General features: G+C 40.6%; 1 protein-coding gene across 1 annotated transcript in view; it reads left to right on the top strand.

Moving 5' to 3' along the window:
• Positions 1 to 21,489, top strand: part of csmd2 (CUB and Sushi multiple domains 2) — a gene marked incomplete at both ends in the record, with an annotated part of 242,791 nt that overhangs the window by 23,504 nt on the left and 197,798 nt on the right. The window contains one exon of the mRNA XM_083982762.1: positions 17,432 to 17,544. Coding sequence (XP_083838888.1) covers positions 17,432 to 17,544 — 113 coding nt within the window. The remainder of the gene's footprint in view (positions 1 to 17,431; positions 17,545 to 21,489) is intronic.

Below are 21,489 nucleotides of genomic sequence, written 5' to 3'. Positions count from 1 at the left end.
TATCATATGGCTTCTGCTTGAGGTTCAACAATTTGATTTGAGCTGGAGCTATCTGCTTTCAAAAAACAGACAATATAAACAAACTGTGGAGGAATATTCACAACTTCTTGGCTTATTGTTCCTTTTAGCAACAAAATACATCGACACCAAATGCTTAAGTGCTCAAGTGATTACTGTACGTGATAAAATAGATTTAAAATTGTTACCAAACAAAAATGATAATATATGAAAATTTCAATTGATTCTATTAGGATTCTAGCACATTGCTTGAATAAAACAAGCGATCTTAACATTTCACCTTGTTTCTCTTATGCACTGTGATGTGACGTTGATCCTCATTTTATGACATGTTATAAATGAAAGGACTGATCAACCCTCGGGGGAGCAATGGAAACAAACTGTAAACCCAACTCTGACATATTGCATTTTCATGACAAACTTGTTTGCATAGGGCGTCTCATTCAGACATCTGTCAGAGATGAAACAACTGAATTAGCATTCATTTGAAACCGTGTTCGTGCCCAGTGGCATCTAATGAATTGAAGTCCAACATTCACTCTCCCTTTAGCTCTGATGTTGCTCTCTCAAACTCTTAATGTGATATAAACCACATCTGTTCATCATCCAGTTTATTTGTCTGTTTGGTGCTGGGCTTGAAGTGTATAGTCGTTTTTTTGTCATGAGTTTTTTTCCCCCCTCAGCTGTTTGATGCATCCAAAAACATTAATGAGTCACAACTAAACATTGAAGCCTGTCAACTGACCCCTTTCACATTACACATACTCATGCAATCCACTGTTGAGATGAAGATTATAGCTTTTAGCTGCTTTACAGTTGACTGCAGATATAGGCCTACTAAACTACATGCTCTAGTAACAAAGGGCTCACTGTAATATTTTATCACATTATTTTTAAGGGATCACTTGTATTTATCTTTAGAAAAGCTATAGGGTAGACAGAGTATGATTGAGACATTTTCCATTTTTTAACAGATTGCAAAAAAACAACTATACACTGAAAATAAGTAATTTTTCATATGCTGTTTAATTTGTTTGTATACTAAGTTATTATTGATGAATATAATTTATTATTTTTTTATTTATAACCATACCCCATACGTGTACAGTTGAGATGGTACCATGGTATAGTTGAGACACCTATTGAAACCCATTGATGATGACTGAACATCAATTGTAAATGCAAAAAAAATGACAATTCGACAAGATATTTCAATATAAATTCATTCCTCAAAATTATAATATTAATAGTATATATTAATATAACTCTATTCAGGTATTACAAATATTAGTTTTTATTTTCATTTTCTTTGTTTTTTTGGTCTTATTATGACTATGATAACATGTTATTGTTAGCCTACACTGCACAACTTAACAGTGATGTGATGTAGTAGAACTCTATCAGGGTACAGTTGAGACATTGTGTCTCAACTGTACTCCGCTGACCACTTTGTGTATTTCTCTAGATTGTGCAGTGACCTAACATGCTAGGATAGCATGAAATATGTGAAGTTTTAGGGCACAAAATAACATTTGCAATGATGTAAGTTATGTTTGATGGTCACAAAAGGATAATAAGCTATTTGTTGTGGAAGGGACATGGTAAAGTTAAAGCAGATATCAGCTTCACGGCCGTTTCGGCTAATGCTGCGTTCAAGGCAGGCTTTTGAAACCGTAAGTTACAGCTTCAAGTCACAACTACGACTTGGTAGCGTTCCAGGTAACCCGTAGCTCGTGTTTTTACCATCCTGTTGTCTGTGAAAGTTCCCTATAACGGCCACTCGTAACTTCCGACCCGTGAACTCGTACCAGATCGAACTGGTATGACTTCACAGGAAGGAAAAACACAAAGTACGAGTTTCTTTGAACGCACCATGAGTTAGCAGCCCCCGCCCTTGTCAGGCATCAATTGGTCCTCGTGCTACGTCACCACATTCACGCGCATCCCTTGGCTGCACACACAGCCCTTCATGCCGTTCTCTCTCCTCATTGGATAACACTTGTATCCCACAAGGAAAATTTTCTCCTCGGGTTACAGCAGAGCAGAGTGACGGAGAGACTCGTGTTTAGGCTGAAATACTTCATGTAAGTGATTGCTGACGGAAAATAGGACTATTTAGGACTTATATTAACAAAAACATTCCACTGATATCTGCTTTAAATTCTTACCTTAGTAAAAATACTTGTGCTGATATCCTTGGACCGGAGATGCTAAAACTCTTCAAATTTCCCACAACCAAAGAGGATGCTGCATGTGCAATAGTAAGAATGGTGGCTCAGCCTTGCAGCATGGGCAAGATAGTAAGGGTGTTTCAACTGTACACATGTCTCAACTATACTCACTCCACCCATAATTTAACTGGCTTTCAATTGCAGACCTTCATATGCAGTGGCTGTTACTATGGAGAGACAAAGGGACAAAGAGGCTCTTTCCTTTAGAGTTTGCTCGTGTCCATGTCTTGTGTTGTATGTGTGAATGAGGGTGGTGTTTGTCAATGAGTCAAGCTTCTATAGAGCCAGTCTGTCTAGATCAGGGTGAGAGTGGGTGACGCACAATGGCACTTCCTGCCTGAGCGCTCGCCATGGTAATAATTCTTCTTCAGCGAAGGACTCAGCCATCAATCAGTCTTACAACACATACTTTGGAAAATGGACTTCGGTATGTGAGCATGTGTTCAATATGTGATTGTAAACACACAGTTCTTCTTTGTGTGTTCACAGGCTGTGTGCCATCCTCATGATGTCATTGTAGGTCCTGTAATCTTACCTGTTTGTGTTGTGGTCATGATTGTGCATCTTATCCACGGCTTCCACACACCCACAGACATGTGCAGGCAGACTCACTCACACAACCACTTATATACACCCCCAGACCCGCACACACACACACACACACACAGTCGGATTTATGGTTCCTTTGAATCTGGGCTGTTAATGGAGAGACTGCCACTTATCAACGCCAGCTTTAACGACAGACTGCTAAAAACAGGAGGAAGAGTGATAGTTTGTTTTTCATCATCTCACGCTGGGAAAAAGTGAAATGATGTCGAGATTTATGGCATCTGCTCACCTGTGAGGTAGAATTATTAGGTCCTGTAACCCCAGATTAGAGAAATAATCAACTAGATGGCTGTGAATTTATACCCTACATCCTGTGTATCACTCATTGTGCGCATTGCTATTGACATTCTCCCATCCCGGGGCCTATCAATGTTCTTAACAGGATACACTTCAGCAGCAGCATGAAATGAAATGTTTTCCTGCTGAGATAAATGATTAGATATGCAGTGCACCCTTCACAGAGATGTGTCATTTTCAGCCCTTCTGAACTTGCTCACACTGATTTGAGCTGCAGGAATGCACCAAAAATGTTTTGGGAGGCCAACCCGTTGGGCCGTTTAAGCCTTCAGGGAAGAAAATATAATCACTAAAAATAGAGGAGAGCTAATTACGCCCATCTAGTGCACCCTGCCTGTATTTTATATCCTTCAAAAAATGACCGTGCAGAACTCTGTCTGCCTTTTGACTTGCGGAGCCTCAGTCGAAATCAAATTTGAATGTGAACCTTTTTACTTTGCCAGTCCGTAAATAGAAGCCATTACTCCCATCAGGATACCGACAGGCACATTCTGCACGGAGCACTTCGCTGGTTATGTTCGATGGGACAAATCTGAATTTATTAAAATAATATTAGTTGATTTGGCAGCAGTTTTGTGCAAGAAATTGGAAAAATATAGAAAAGTGTCTGGTACTGATTTTGTGAGGAAGTGATTAGTTATGCATAGCACAGCATCAGAGGCCATGCCAGCAGATGGAGATGCACACAAGTGAAACATTTCCAGAATTAGACTTGACCAGATCAGAAATATCAAGTTAATGATGTATTATTTTGAAGGTTTTATAATCCATGTAATAAAAATTGTGGTCAGCTTAATTCAGGCATTCGGATATTATTTGTCGACACAGGGTTATATTTTCCAGTTGGTTCTGTGTGCAAAAACATGGTCATGGTTTTCATTGAAATGCTTGTTTTTTGTGATTTTTGGTGGCAGCGCACACCACATCCACATAATATGACAGCAACTCAGACAAAGCTGAGGATTTGATGATATAAACTGATAAACACCACCTAACAGAAGGACGGTTGGTGATGGGTGTTTTTTCGTTTCTCACTGCAGTGAATTTCATTTAGTTGATTTGTGTGACAACCTATGCAAATTATGTCAGTCACAATTTCCCAATTACAACACCTAGGGCACATGCGGTGTGATGACTCATAAGTGCGCATGTGCGGGTGGTTTAATATGTGCAGCGCGTCTGGGTTCGACATTGTGGAGGTGGGGAGAGCAGACAGGGGAGCAGTGCTTGTCACCGCTGGCATGATTTCTCTTTTGTTTCCTGGGATTTTGAATTGGTCAAGCCGTAAAAAAAAAAAAGAAAAAAAAGAAAAAAAAGTAGCATTTATCACTTTAAATAATGATAATAAACAGTGACTTTGACAATGTGTAATTTGTGTGAAAGAGAGCAATTTTCGAGTGGGAACTCTGTCAGCTGTGAGGGAAGAGCTGCAGCGGCAACAGTTTTGTCACAGAGAAACCTTATTTGGATGATGTGCAATGTTTCACATTTTGGTTTAGGAAGTCAGTGGGAGTGATTCATCTCAAGTCTTTATTCTATTTGTGTGCTGCACCATTACCATTTTACCATAGCCATCGCTCAAAATACTGTGTGGCTGTGGCTTGTGCTACAGTGGGTGATGCACTTTCTGCTAAACCCACTCTTCAACCAATCGTTTTTGAGCATCGTCTCATTAGCAAAACATGTCACTACTGCAGCTCAATGACGATAAACTGATTAGGTTGTTGCTCGCTGGCAGCAGAATCTAGTGACTGACATGACACATATGTGTCCTTGGACTAACACTTCATCACGTTGTGGTGCATCTACTGTATGGCTGCACTCTCCATAGATTATGACAGTGCTGTAGTGAACCAGAACACCTGGATTTCTAACATAAGTTCATCATCAGTGTGATCAGTTAAAAGGACATTGTGTAACTTCTCCTGTTATCTATTGATGAAAATTGAATATTTTGTTCAAAAGTATGTTTTTCATTAATCAGTAATCACCCCCATCAACAAACTGAAGTGTTCCGGTAAGCTCTGAATTTGCCGTTCATATCATTCATATCTACATGTAACAAACCAGATGTCATTTTAGTCACCGAAGTCGAGAGAAAGCCGGTAAAACCATGACAACATATTGTCACGTGTTTTGTTTTGTCTCGTGCTGACGGACCACTTGTTTACATAGAGGCTTGTTTATGCCGTTACATGCAACGGCTGTCGTCCGTCTGCTGTCTGCCCAATTTCACGTGAATGCAGCTTGAAAAAGACGATTGAGTTGCTTGTGATAAACAACTGCAACACTAGATGGTAATTCCTACACAATGCACCTTTAATGTGATATAAAAAACGGGCATGTGTACTTCTTTTTGTAGTTGTGGTAGTTTTCAAGTTTGTAGTTGTGGGTTTGATTTTCAAAAGCTTTAAACCAAAGTCAGTGTGTCACTTGGCAATATGCCTATGCTGTTTACATATATCGCTCATTCGTATACAAGCAGTAGTTAGTACATATCATACTGCGTGCTCTCAAGCACTTTCTAAAAAATTTGCAAACATCTGCAACATTAAAAATAAGTGACGAGAGCTCTGCACACTCCCCTCATGTATGTATTCCTTCATCTTTTATATCACTGTCTCAGTAATTATACCTTCTGTCATTTGTATGTTGTTAATCAGGCGTCTCCTCTGAGGAGAGAAAAGAAGAAGACACAGCTGGTTGGAATTGGGTTTGCATCCATTAGAGATGATCCAAATTTAACATGAGTGTATCTGCAAGCAGCAGCAGTTCCACCAGAAACGAAAAACACGTCAAGCAGAGTGCACGGTTACGACGAGGAGTCTTTGGCCAGCCGAGCAATTTCAGCCTTGATTGGAGTAAGAACAGCAGACCTGCAGCCCGCCTCCTCTTTCTGCCTCCACTGCCAAATTTGTCACAGCTAAATAGGGTAACGTAAGCGGCATGAGTCCACTGACAAATCTGCAGGAATATCCACCAAACACTGCAAGAAACAGTCAAATATATTCTGCTGTGTGCAACGTATGAGCAATGTCACCACTGCATCTCTGCTCAGTTTCTGGTTTGAGTCAGTTTGGGGAATATTTGAGATTTAAGTGATCCATTTAAATTTGGAAGAATGCAATTAACTAAAAGTGACATAAGCTATGTCAGCAAGTGATTTATTTTTCAGCCCTTCAACCACCACTTAGTTGCTTTGTGTTTTAATATCTCCAAGTAGCATGAGATCTCAATCTTCTTTAAGCTCTTCTTCTTATCCTTCAGATTCTTTTGTACAAAACATCCACAAGAAACCTCTTTTTACATGTACATTAGAATTGGGAAAAGATGATCTGGCTTATCTGGTTGTGTTGCTGAAATTAACTATTCCTATAGCCCTGTGCTATCAAGTTGTCTTTAAAAAACTGCAAGGCAAGAGTGGTGCAACTGGCAAAAGCGAATTCATAAAATGGAGTGGATGGAAATGGAAGTCAATTAAAAATGGGAGATATAAGTGATAAATTGAGTTTTAAATCATCAAGTCGTTTCATTCATTTAAAGCCAATATGATTTATGCAGTGGTGTTATGGTGGAAACAGAGCCATGTTTCATCATTTACTCCGACTCATGTTCATCATTCATTATTCATTATTTTCCATTTATCATTAAAGGAAAGTGTCCTAATGGGTGGAGGTAACAAAAATTTGTTGAATAAAAAAAATGAGAGTGATAAAAGGGCTTTGAATTAATAATGTAGAGGATGAAATGTACGCAAGTTAAAAAAATTGCCAAACTTTATTGACATTTTATTTGAAATTATTTGACATTTATAGTTAACGGGAAGATTTCCCGACCCATCCAACAAAAAAACTAATAAAAAATAAAAATTCTGTGAAATTTTTAACCAACTACATTAATTATATCACTTGATGAAGGTTTCTTTTTGTTTATTTTTTTGTTTTCACATCCTGAATATGAAGTCAGTTTTTCCAAAGAGCACCTGTTGTACAGATTTGAAATTTAGTTGTTGAAATATAATAATTGTTGCTCCTGTAGTCAGAGAAGAAGAAAGCATTTATTTCAAATACACATTATACAGTCATTTTTTTAACTACTCATTCAAACCTATTCTTTCCTTGTTTCAGTTAAGATGGTTTCTGTCATTGTACAGTCAGGTACAGTTGTGTTGAATTGTCAGCGTCGAGCTGAGCTCTATAAGTCGGTGGGTTTTTGACTGACATTGAGTCGGAGATAACAAAAATTGACATTAACGATAAATGTCAACACTGTTCCAAATAAAATGTCGATCGAGTTTATCAAATAAATTGGCTATTTATCACTGTTCTTCAATTCACATAATGTTTCATCAACCCCATTATTCATTCATAAGCATTTTCATCGCTTGTGCGTCGCTTGTCAATTAATTTTTGTTACTTCCACCCGTGAGGCCACTTTCCTGAGATGATAAATGGTAAATGTTGCGTTGTGAATAATGAATGATGACTGTCAGTGAAAAAACGATGAAACGCAGATCAGTTTTCATCATATCAAGACTGTTTCAATCTAATCGCCTTTAAATTAATCCAATCACTTGATAATTTATCACTCTGCTTTTCTTTTCAAATCCATCTTTGCTGCTCCATTTTTCAATTTACATGCATTTTCATCAACTACATTTTATCAATTAATTTGGATACCCTACTGATTAAGATCAGACAACAAAAAAAACAACATGGCGGCACTGAACCTTTGCTGCCACACAACGAAAAACAGAAAGAAATGCGTTCCCTTCAGCTGTAATCTGACGGGTGTGAGACACAGACGTTCTGCTCGTGCACCATTTGCTTCCCGGCTTAGTCAAATCCCTGGCATATTTTTCCAGCCTGTGTTGATTTTTCCCCCCTCAGTGTTGCTGCAGTCACGTTTCTCTTTCTTGATTTCATCCTCTCCTTTTGTTTTCTCTTGTTCCTCCCTCGGAGACATAGAGCATAGCAGTCTAATTAGTTATCCAAACACCTTGTGAAACGTGATAATGGATGAAGCACACGTTGCGCGTGCACGCACACACGCATGTATAAGCGAGCCATGCTGTGTCAAAAGGATTTACCTGGCATGTAATTAGGCTACTTGTTGTATGCGACCAGTTGCACTTGTGTTTATTTAGTTGCTGGAGAGGTGGAGGTTAACGCTCTGTACTCTGCTGTAAACACTGTGATCGATCCCATCAGAAGGAATGTGAGTCGGTCAATTACATACAGTGCAGTGTAGAGATGTTGAGGGCTGGAATAGCACAGATTGATCCAGACTCCAAAAAAGACACATAATTAACAGATAGAGGGCATTCATATTGAGATCTACAAGCAGAGAGGGACTTAAGGAGAGAGCGTCGACAGCCGACCGACACAACACGAATGGCATACGAGTACGTCAGTGTTTGTGAGAGCCTGTAGCTAATTCTAGATCAGAAACAGTGCTTTTTTCAGTAACACAAACAAACCCACCACCACCACCCCCCTCCTCCTGTCCTCCACTCCTCTCTTTGCCTCCAGTGTTGTGTGATCATCCTTGCCACAGGGAAACGAAAGAAGAGCGATGGGTAGAAAGTAGAAAGTAAATAGCATTGGTTGGGCGATCCATCGGTCACTGTGTCCCTATTAGCTCTGCTGGCTAATCAGATCTTCTGCCCAACCTTGTTTTGGAGTTTATTAGTGGCATCCCTCCACGGATCCAGAGAGAAACTGAAGATCACAGCGAGAGGTAGAGGTAGAGAGAGAAAGAGCAGTTTAAAATGGTTTTTATTTTGAATATAGATTCAGAGCCACATCCAGTATCCACCAATACACATATACAAACATGCTTGCTATCTAGTGAGTCATTAACCATAAGTGATTGTTAAATTTTCTCAAAACAATGAGCACTAACATGATGCTACTGTATAGTAGCTTACACTATACAGTAGGCAGCAAATCCCTACAGCCACAGTCTCATGAGCCATTACTGAAGTTGGGTGCTGATGTTAGGTCTGGCTTTCAAGGTGTGGACAAGCCAGACTAGATTTTACTGTATGTAGCCTACCACAGTCAGAAAAAAACATTTCTTCATGGACTTGGTTTCATGCACATGTACCTTGCTGCTGAAACAGAGGAGGGGCCTCCCCACAGTAAAATCCTTCTACTGTCTATTCGAATATCATCATATTCTCCAGCATCAACATTTCCTCTGAGATCCCACCATGGTAATATAGCCTGGTCCCTGATCTATTTCTGTTTCATTCTGTTCAGATTTCAATGCCTGCTGATGGCAATTGCTGGAAGTCATTGTCAAATATTAGCCATAGGCCAAGATAAGAATGTGTATTTTAGTATTTTCCAATGGGAATCTTCTTACAATAATAAAGAAAAGTGGAAAAAATGCCAACAGAAAATTGTGTATGCCACTACTGTATTAACAACAACAACAAAAGATCAACTCTTAAACTGTTCTTAACTGTTCCCAGCAACCCAGACTGCATCCTCCATGTCGACAGAGGATGACATCAGTGGGATGAGGACGTCACCCATTATTGATTGAATGGGGGAGTGGTGGGAGCGTGGCAAGACAAAATAACCCTCACAAAATAACAGGAACAAAATGTCAGGCCGGATGAATGAAGCAAAGTCTGACTCTGAGGCTTTTGAGAAATAGCCCTGCACCAAAAGTAAACAAACAGAGGTGTCCACATGCTTTTGGCTGTTTATTACACTGTGAGTCAGAGACGGAGAGAGAAAGATACAGTACACAAGTAAAAGCCCCGACTGAGGGATCGGCTGTTTGTTGTACTAAGTAGCAAATGGCTGCATTTGATTAAATAACATATCCTTTTAATCTGAGAGATTCTGGGAAAGGCAACAATGCACTCAGCCATTACCCAAGTGTACATTAGTGGTTTTCTGTTTGTTTGTTTTCACTTACATTACCATCATGCCACATGCTTCACATCGGCTCATTTTTACCAAGTTTGTCATGCATCAAAATCTTGACACTTGGCAAGGCTTATTCATCGACATCATTTCTTTGAGCTATCTGTTGGTTGTTTGTTTATTAAGGCATAACTTCACACTGCTCCTGTTTTTAGAATTATGGCTGCAGATAGTAGCACAATAATGATCCGTCATACATTTATACAGCAAGCTAAAACCTCTTCTAGCGGATACACATAAGGGACCTGTGGAAAATCAGTCTAATATAGAGAATACTGTATAAGGTAATGAAATATCTCAATGAAAGACAGCTGCATCATGTTTGTGGTCACTCCTGCAGGATTTCTTTCACCTTGTTCCCTGATTGCTTTCAATTGAGTCTCTCATGCCTGTCCTTATTTTCTCCTTGATCATTTACTACATCCTTGGGTGTCATAATTGCTCCATTCACACTCTCACACACACACGCACACGCACGCACAAAACGGACAGACCTGCACACCAGCGGCGGCAAGTAAACAACAGCATATCTCATGGCTACCACTTAGCTTTGTCAGTTTGCTAGGGGCGAGAGTGGCACGACATTGAATTAGTTTTATTTTATCCCTAATTGTTTTCTGCCTGAGGATTATTGCAAAGCGATTTGTGTGGAGCAGGGGAAAACACGTTGGACGTGTGAACGTCATCTTGTTTCATTTGTCAGCCTTGATTTGTTTGCTGTAAGTGTAATTGACTTATTTCTCTACTAGGAGGAACAAATGAACAAAGAATGCAGTTCTTTTTTTAACCTTCACTGTTTTAGCTTTTGGGTTTCTTTTATGTGGTTATGTTACTGTAGGTTTATGTGGTTCAATACAAGTGTTTGTAATTAGTCATTTTTACTCTTAGTTTATTTCCTTTGTTATTTCCATGTTGTGGATACAAAACTAGTAAAGTGGCACAAAATTCAACAAACAAATTTGAATAACAATTCAAATTCAATGCAATGCGGTGACTTTAAAGGTATAATATGTAGGAATCCCCCCCATCTAGCGGTGCAGTTGCATATCGGAACGTATTCTTGATGTTGCATTCACGTGAAATCGGGCAGACGTCAGACAGACAACAGACGCTGCATGTAACAGGATAAACAAGCGTCTATGTAAACAAGTGGTCCGCCAGCACGAGGCAAAACAATACAGGCGTACATACTGGGGCTTTAAAGGAATAGTTCAACATTTTGGCAAATTGGCCCATTGCCATAATCGCTATAGTCATAGCAGTAGGTTCATTACCTTTAATTGTAGGTGTAAGCTATTTTCAGTACGGCGGAGCGCAGCAGCTGGCTGCTCAGAGCTACGCTATGGAGGCTAATGGAATTTCTTGGTTTCCCTCATTAAACTCATCAAATTCAACATCCCAAAACTCCACAGCGCTTTTGTAGACAAGTTGTGACCTGCACAACCACCACTCTATGAGATAATGACGGAACGATACGAAACGGAGCCGTTTTCGAGGTAAATACAGGGTAAATACGGAGACTGCTTGCTGAAAAACTGTCCCTGAACGCAACGCGCATCAGCGGTTTTGTATGAATTTACCTCGAAAACGGCTCCGTTTCGTATCGTTCCGTCATTATCTCATAGCGTGGTGGTTGTGCAGCTCACAACTTGTCTACAAAAGCGCTGTGGAGTTTTGGGATTTTGTATTTGATGAGTTTGATGAGGGAAACCAAGAAATTCCCTTAGCCTCCATAGCGTAGCTCTGAGCAGCCTGCTGCTGCGCTCCGCTGTACTAAAAATAGCTTACACCTACAATTAAAGGTAACGAACCTACTGCTATGACTATAGCAATTATGGCAATGGGCCAATTTGCCAAAATGTTGAACTATCCCTTTAACATTTGAACTATACGCAGAATATGTTACACAAGGGGGGATTGTGTAGCTCACTGTGGCGCCGTGCACAGGTATCCATGTTGGGTAAATGCAGATAGCATCAGGGCAATGTAATGCACTGTTAATGGAGTGTAGATAGCCTGGAGATAAACCAGTCACATCACTCACTCACTTGCTGACCGGTAGACACTTCAGAGGAAGTAAATCTCTATGCGAGCGTGCATGACTGTGTGTGTGTGTGTGTGTGTGTAAAAGCCATAATTGCTTACTTACTCCAACCCTTATGTAGAATTAGATTTGGAAAAAAAAAAAAAAGATATAGGAGCTCTTATCTCTTGCGCAGAGCCCCATACAGTAACTCCTCCATTCATTCAGAAACACACATCCTTTCATTGAGCGGGTGATGACTTTAGCTATTCTGCACTGCAAATGACAACTAATCAGCCCTGTGTTGCCACGCGTGTCTCTTTATGGCCCAAAAATGAACACAGCTGATGAGTAAGGCATTCAGTCACTGTCCTGACACTGTAAATTATTCACTTGTTTACATCATCACATTGTTTTTTTCCTTCCTCTTTCACCCTTACTTCACTCTCCACCGAGAAGTCTGTGTTAAATTACTTTGCTGTTTAAGTTTTCATACTTTGTCACCCCCTTCATCTGTTCAAAGCTGCTCAACTCACTGCTAATATTTTCCCCTCCCGCTCCTCTCTTCTTCTTCTTTCCTCCCCTCGCCGTCCATTCCACTCTGCTTCTCCCCTCCTTATATCAGCTGCTCTCCCTCTGCCGTCTCTCTAGAAACGCTGGCTTGTTAATGACTTCACTGCGGTTTGTCTCTCAGTTGGCTCCGACTGCGGTTGATTATCTCAACATCAGCATTCAGCGTCGGAGACATCTGAGAGACTCTCCCCGCCCTTTGCTGTTCGACCTCGATGCGCAAACACCTTGTGATGTCACACACGCATGAATATTAACAAGCACTCGCATGCTACAGCCTGTCCTTTCATTTTCCACGAGAAAGAAAATAACGGTTAACCCGTTTAATTTCGGGGAGATGTCAGTCTTGTTTGAAATATTGATGGCTTGTGGGATCCGTGAAAGGCTGTGTATGAGATTTACAAATTGTTGCTGCCTCCAGCTAGTTTGTGGTGGAGCCGAGTTCTTTCTGGACAAGGTAATGTGATGATGAGCAGCCATAACAGGCTGGAATCTCTTAGCACAAACTAAAACATGGCACATTATGTTCACGTTTACAATGATTAACATTTTAGAGTTAATGTGACCCATGTGATTACTGGTAACACATTTGCAGGCTCTCAGATTAAATGCAGTGAGTTTTTAACTGAAATTGAGAGCGCTGAAGGCGAGTCATAAAACTCTATCAAGGCAAGATCACGCCCTTGGGCAAAGTGATGTGGTACATTACAGCTTACCCAAAGAGAAAGGATGAGGAGGCTGAGAGAGAAATACAGGCTAAGTGCCTGTGAAAGTCTTCTTATTAGCTGCAGGAATCAAATCATGTGTGTGGGAACCGAGTGCCATTTTAACCTCTGTGAAGCTACAGTACACACTCAGCTTTTTTTTTTTTCACTGGACAGTTTGAAGAGAGGGAGGACAGTTTGGCTTTTTTTTTTTTTATGTTTCAGGCCTAGTCCACACGAACAGGGGTATTTTTGAAACTGAACTTTTTTTTCTTTGGTTTTTTAAGAGACCGCAATGATTTGTAAATTATTATTATTAATATATATCATTATTCAAAAACACCATAAAAGATAAGACAATAATTCTTATTCAAATCATATAATATCATACAACTGCAGAACAGAAGAAAACGCAATAATCAGTTATTTTGCACAAGTCTCAGCTCTTAAATGTGCGTATGTATGCTTCTGACTAGTCATAGATTTTGCTCTTAGCGAAGAACAAATCCTGGATAGGAAAACATTCTTGAATGCCACAATCTTTGTAAAAACTTAATAAGTAGGAGATGAGAACAAATTTGTTCTTAAGAACGGTTTGTGAATGAGGCCCATTGTTCTGTAGCCAAAATCATAGAAGAGCTGGATCGTGGACCCACTTGTGTGTGTGTGTGTGTGTGTGTGTGTGTGTGTGTGTGTGTGTGTGTGTGTGTGTGTGTGTGTGTGTGTGTGTGTGTGTTCTCTGCATTGCTGCTACTCTGATGGACACTTGGTTGAGAGTTAAGAGCTTAGTGAGCACAACAGAACATCCAGTCCTGGTGTTGATCACTGATAAGTTATAGCTGCATAGGTTCTCGTATCGAAACAGTACACACACACACACTCACATAATAATGCACACATTGTTCTTCACTCTTCACTTCAACTTCCTTCTCTTCTCTCTGTCTCTCTTACCAACCATCATTTATTACTTAATGTCTCCCCTCTGCTCAGCCATCAAATCTTGCTGCTGTATCTATTTTTCTTTTTCCCCCCTTCTTCCTCTTTTTTTTTTATCCTCCCTCATCCCTCCTTCTGTGGGAGAATCAGCTGCATCAGCACTGTTGTTACCTTCCACCCTTGAACACCCACGCGCACACACATGCACACACATATACACGCACACATTGACTGAGTTTAAAGGACGAACGACCTCATTTAGTCTTGTCTGTTTACAGCTGTTAACACACATGTATTTTGAGGGGGGGCGGGGCAGCTGGCAGCAACACACCCACATGCACCAAAACGTCCAAATGAATCACACTGCATGTGTGAGAGCGTGAATTGCTGAATGGCTGTGAAGCCTAATGAAGGAGTTGCTTGCTCACCATGACTCATCCTCAACCCAACACAGCCTCATAGTTGGAGTTGATTCATTTCTCTTACCTTCTAACTCTTCATATTCCATCCGCCCTAAACCTCCTCTTACTCTTCAGTGCTGATGTCTCCTCATTACCATGTGTCCACTTTTTTCCCCCCATACAGCAGTCTCTCTGCGCACAAAGTCTGTCTCCCTCTCCGCCCGTCTGCCCCTCTCTCGTTCCCATGGGTAACGGTTGGATAATTGGAAGCAGAGGTTCTTCATTGAGATGATGCTGAGGCCAGTCAGGTGGAAAGCCCTCTTAATAGACCCCTGCTCTCTCTCATGCAACCACACACACATGCACTTATGCAAACACTTATACACACATACAGCATATACTCCTCAGTGTGGATGCAGCCATGCGAAAATACACCTATTCTTCTCCACGGAGGCCCCCATTTCAGAGATTACTCAGCTTTCCATACAGTGGAAACAGCCGGCGATTTCCCCAAACTCTCGCTATTTTTCTTAACTTTATCTCGTTCTCTTTCTCTCTTCCTGTCCCTCAGTCTCGTTCGCCCTCCCTCCATCAATTTACCACTCACTTGAGACACCTGCGCTGCATATCCTTTATTTTTTGTATCGCTCAGTTGCAATCATATATCGCATCTTTTTCTTGATAACAAGCAATCCCCCAGCTGGCTTTTTCACAATGCCGGCTGCACGTCTCAGATTGCCACAGCCCATATCTCATGGAAATATTTAATCTCTCCTTCGCATGTGAAGCCTGTTTCTGTGTGTTTTCTGAAGGTATCCATTTTGTTTTCTCTTAGAGAAATGATTTAGGGCCCTATCTGGCTTAAGCCAGATGATTGTGATTTGAAATGCGACAAGTAAAGAATTCCTCTCCAGTTTGTAGACCCTCCCCCCTCCCCGCCACCTCTCCATCTCTTCAGTTCCTCCATCATACCCTCTATCAACCCCCCTCCTTCCCCGCAGTGTGCTGCTGAACCAAGATGGCTACCTTCCAACTCAATTTGCGGTCAGCGATGGGGCTATTTGCATGAACATGTGTCCCATCGTTTAGCTGATATCCCACCGTGACAATCTCACAGAAAGGAGTGAAATCGTGCATATATTAAAGTCCTCTTCCCTTTTTGGTCCAATTCATCTTTCCAACACTCATGTTTTGCAATTTTTCACAACCTCCAATGTGATAGGCTACTTGAGGATTAAGAAAAACACTTCTTCTCTTCTCTTAACACCTGGAGATAAAGGGAGGGATGTAATAGACTGTAAAGAGTGGGTTACACATGCAATAAGAGAGTACATGGGAACCGAAAATGAAAATGAAAGCGACACCTGGGAAGAGAAATTGCAAGGATGAGCTCAAAATGAGTTGTGCAACATTGTCCTTTATCACAATCTGTAGATCTCTCACACACACACACACACACACACACACACACACACGTTTCCTGACTATGCACACACATGTATCAAGTCATGTCACCTGTGTTGACTGGCAGAAAAGGAATGAACTCCTGTTTTTTTGTTTTTTATTTTTTGTTTTTTTTGTATGTGCATGTCTTTGTGAGCACTGCCAGTATGTGGGTTGCAGATGTGAAATGGATTTAATAGCTGAACCTGGTGAAGCTGCAGCTGAAAGCTAATAAGCCAAGGCTCATTACTCAAAACTATAGTAGCTTGTTTCTAACATAATTTTAGTACACTCGTTATTAGTCCCTCAGAGATTTTATTTGCCACACTACTTATTACAGTATTTTATTAAACTTTTCCAACCATACAACATTCTGTCCAGTTTAAGGTCTGAAATCGTGGTAAAATCAATCGTTTTACTGGGTGGTTGTACTTCAACTAAATATACAGTGAGACTTTATCATTTAAACAAGTAGTAGCCTTTACAGTGGCATGCAAAAGTTTGGGCACCCCTGGTAAAAATGGAAGCAAGTGGAAGATGAAATGAAATCACAACTTGTCCACTAGAGCATTTTGCCATTGTTGCATTGTGTATTTGATGAGTTTGATGAGGGACAGGGGACCTGTTGTTCACCTCCATCGTGTTCGCTGAGCAGCTCATGTCTCTGCCCCACAGATCTGAAAACAACATGCACAATTGCATAATTAATAATGATTTATGACTATAGGGATTTTGGCAATAGGTGAATTTACCAAAAATGTTGAAGTATCCCTTTAAAGACACATAAGTGTGAGAGAGGAGTTGTATTGTGAAGTAGAGATGTTCACCGCAGCTGTAAATAACTAATATTTCCTGTTGCCGTTCAATCCCGCATATAAAACCTGCTGCTGGCTCATTAGAAATGGCTGTTTACTCTGAGGATGACAATTTTATGTGTGTTGCCTGATCATCTGTTGGTTCATTCCCTCACTGGCTGCTGTGTTTCTGATTCACGGCCGGTAAATGATTGCAGTTACTCTGTCTTCACTGATGGAGAGAAATCTGTTGAGGTTTTCTGTCCTGTTGAGGTCTTGGCATTTTAATAATTTGTGGATGATTCAGAGCCTCGTTACACAAAAAGTTATCCTTGAATGCCTGAGGGAACAGCTGGCTTGATGGAAGCGGGCTTCATACCTGACCTTGTAACCAACTGTGCTGCTGATTGGATCTTTTTTTTTGCTGTCTGACCGTTATTGTCCTTCTGTCCATTTGTTCTCAGGTTAACGGGGTTCCAGCTGCCTTCACCCATTGTGAGTACGGGCTCCAGGCTTACACTGTGGCTACTGTCTGACTATGCAGTCAGCGGGCAGGGATTTAAAGCCATCTATGAAGGTAATGCAACTTCCAGTTGTTTGTCTGTGTGTCAGTGATGTTTTTTTTTTTTTTTCTTAAACCATGAATGCAGATGTGATAAATTAAAGGTCAGTCTCAAACCCACTCAAATCTCTGCTTATAGATTTCTGACAATTATACTCATCAGTCAGATACTCCTTGATTCATCTCTCATGTCAGTAATTTATGCCATTAATTTCAAACAGGATGCAATCTTTTCTAGCCACTCTTGTTGCTGTTTTTTAGTTCAAAGTAAAAAGGCTTTTGAGCAAAACCACTTAGATATCCTAACAAATAGGATAAAGGAAGCGTGAAGGAGAGAATATGGTGTATACTGTGACTCACAGTAAAGGTAGCAGCATTCATTCAACTAATTGTATCATGAGATGGTTATATTCAAAGCCATTCTATCCAGATAGGTTATCATCGCTCCCTTCCCAGGCCAGGACAGGGACCTTTATCGTGGTGACATGGAATGCTTTATGACCCATGGTGGGATGATATTAATGATGGCACTCTTCAAACCCACGCAGGAGGAAAGGCAAGCCTGGGGAGGAGAGGGAAATACAAGCCAGTGACTAATTAGGCTAATTACCTGACAGGAGTTTGTCAGTCTTTTTGAGATATTGTGAATATGGGGATGTGGCTCAATGGAGCAACATCAAGCGACTCAGGAGGCCCAAGACCACACTCCGTGACTGGATAGAGCTAAAGATAAAAGAGCAAAGAGACTGTTTGTGAACTCCAGTGGGAGGCAATTGGGGCATTGGGTGCCTTTCTTTCTCACCAGTGGAAACAAAACTGTCAGACTTGTCAAGCTTATGACCTTGCATGATGAAATTGTCTCTTGCTGCAACTATGTTTGCAGAAACGTTGAAAAGGTTGATGTAGTGTTCAACACTGTGAATGATTGACTTTGCTAGTTTGAATACTTGTATTACTTCAGCTGCTTGTTTCTCTTTGTTTTGTGTCTACATGAATGTATTGTATTGATTATGACAAACATCATCAGTGCAGCCATGCCGCATGTAAATCTTAAAGGAATAGTTCACCAAAAAATGAAATTCAAAGTTCATCTGGAGACCCGGGAGGGGGGTTCATAGTCCAACGAAATCCTTATATGAGAGTCAATAGTGCCAGACACAAAAAGGTCCATAAAACTACACAAAAACCTTGTAGTCTTCCTCCAAGTGTCCTGAAGCGGTTCAATTCAATACAAGACTGTTTAGGCTGTAAAAATGTCCTAAATGTCGTCATTTCGTCCTGGATGTCTTATGCTGAAGGAGGCTCGATCGAGGAGAACAGAAAAGTCGTCCACACAACATAAGTGCGTGGGTCCACCTCAATTCTAAGGGTCAAACAGCAAAGCTCAGATTAGAAAGATGGACCAAGACAGCAAAGGGAAGATGTGTTAACATCCAATTGGCTATAGTGCACAAACATGAAGATAAGGATTCACACCAGCTAGGAAATCAAAGTGTTACCCAGTGACGGTGAGCGTTATCATCTAACTCTACAGCTGTGTCTGCAACCAGCCAGAGAGTGAGGTTGAAGACGCCAAAGAGGGACCATGGCCTTGGCATGTTCCTCAGAGAGAAAGTAGGGCAGTTAACTGACCCCAGCAGTAATCTAACAGAAAGTCCTCTAATTCATAGCTCTCCACTATAACACAGAGGGATTGACCATTAACTACACAAACTATCTAGGGAAGTGAAATTATCCTCTAATAATGACTGAATTTCATTTTTTGGTGAACTATTCCTTTAAATTTCTTGAGAGACAGGATCCAGTGAGACAGGATTAGGGTTTTGGAAGCCTGTTGAGCAACAGGGGACATTGAGTGTAAAGCCATAATTACCTGTCAGCCTCATATGACAGTGGCGAGACCCAACCGCAGTGGCCTGGTGTCACATGGGAGAAGAAAAAGGCCCCCGCCGCGCTGACATGTGGCGCTGCCCTCTTAGGTTAGAGGAGATATGCAAAACACAGCATCATTTCACCCCAAGTGAATGGATGGAAGGCCACCCACAGTTGTCTTTATATCACACAGCACATGTACAGTATGAATGGTGCAGTAGGGATCTGTTTCTTTTTCTACAGATAACACAGAAGAACTATGAACCCATTTCTGCTCCCCTTCATTCTGCTTTGTTTTGTCTTTCCTGTTATGTTCCTTCCTGTAGCGTCTCTGTGTCACTACCCCATCAGGGCTCCCTGGCAGAAAGGCCAGAGACAATGGGCCCCCCCCCCTGTGGCTACACCTGTTTTATCTGATTAGAATTAACATGAAGCTTAAAATCAGCTGGATGGTCAACAATACCTTCTGGGTATATTCCATGCTGACTAAAGCACACACTCAAATTAGTGTTATGAAAGACATACTGTATGTCTCTCTGGCCATATTCTGTGATATGTGTGTATAGTGTCAAGTAATAATAGTTGGCTGATAAAAAAAAGTTTTTAGGTTTTAATATAAAATTTGCCCAACACATTGTCACTGCGGCGCTTTTCTTCTTTTTATTTGGCAGACTCATACTTGCTGTCGGCAGGAGTCATTTGAAGTTTCAAATAACTTTTCTGCTATTGAACTACCCAGGAAGCAGAGAAACACCAGGAAGATGTCACAAAACCCGACACACTGCTTTGTGCCGCCTTGTATAAAAGTCAGTTTGACCAGGAGCCACTGGCACAGAGCCACTGTTCCGCTTTGATTTGATTAGTTCACAGTTAGAAATAGTCCATGCTGGTCAGCGGGGAACAAGTTGGAGAACAGGCAATAAGCAAAGATACATAATCATAGATCTCACTGTGTATCTTCTCAGGGAGTTACTCGTAATCCGTAGCTCGGGCTCAGTTTGCCCCTTTTCTCATATGGTTTTCTCTGTCTATCGCCACAGTTGTTGTTTATTTAAACTGTTTGTTACACTCCATTTGAGCCAAAGATACTCATAAACAAATAACTTATTGTGTGACCAGTCTTTTTCTCCTTCTCTAACTGCACACGTTTCCATGTTATTGAGCAATAAAATGGGATGGGCAACCACAAAAGCATATGCATAATGGAATTCTATAGCACATAATCTCATTTTATTGTCTGACAGAAAGCTCAGTTTATTACTGCATGTCAATAGCGCCTCTTTAGCTGCAGTCCTTAATGGACCAAGTTAAACCATAAACAGAGTGTCAAATGATGTGTTTATTTTAGGGAATCTTTGTATTCCCATAATTTACTATGTCTAGCGTAAAGTGGCGACACAAACTCTCCACTGTCAGGTTCCTTTTTCTTCTTTGCCCCAAACAAAACAGTACAAGCCTATGTGGTGTGTGTGGGGGAAGTCGACTCTCCAGTCGTCTGGTTAGACCTCCAATCATTGTAGCTGGCGATACTCTGAATGTAGCGTTTTCATGCCACAGCTGTGCTGCAGCTGTGTTATGTCACTTCCACGGTTTCAGTGACTAGCCAGATGTAAATCATGACTTGTTTTTAAACATCAGCATACATCTGGAATTCAATTAATGTATATTTACATTAGGATGCTAAAAATAGACATAATTGATATGTTAATTAATATACTTTTCATTATCTCTTAATCCTCTGCTTGTAGAGGAGACATCTGGAATTATGGGTTATCAAAGTCAGAGTCAGCTTTATTGTCAATTCCACAATATGTACGGGACATAAAGATAATCGAAATTGTGTTTCTCTCATACCCTTGGTGCAGACAGTAAATAAACAGACAGTAAACATTAAAAAGAACAAAAAAAAACAATCAGCAATCTAAAATACCAATCTAGAATAAATATGAATAAAAAAAAACTAAGCTAAACTAGTAGTAAAAAATAAAGTAGAAGGCACAATAGCAGCAGTAGTTAAGTGCAAAAGACAGTAGTGCAAGTATTGTCATATTTTGGACTGGAGTAAAGTGAATGTGTGCATGTAGGTTC

Source organism: Trachurus trachurus, assembly GCF_905171665.1.
Source record: "Trachurus trachurus genome assembly, chromosome: 11".
NCBI classification, from domain to species: Eukaryota; Metazoa; Chordata; class Actinopteri; order Carangiformes; family Carangidae; genus Trachurus; species Trachurus trachurus.
The sequence above is the reverse complement of the archived record's forward strand: the minus strand, read 5'-3'. Positions and strand labels throughout refer to the sequence as shown.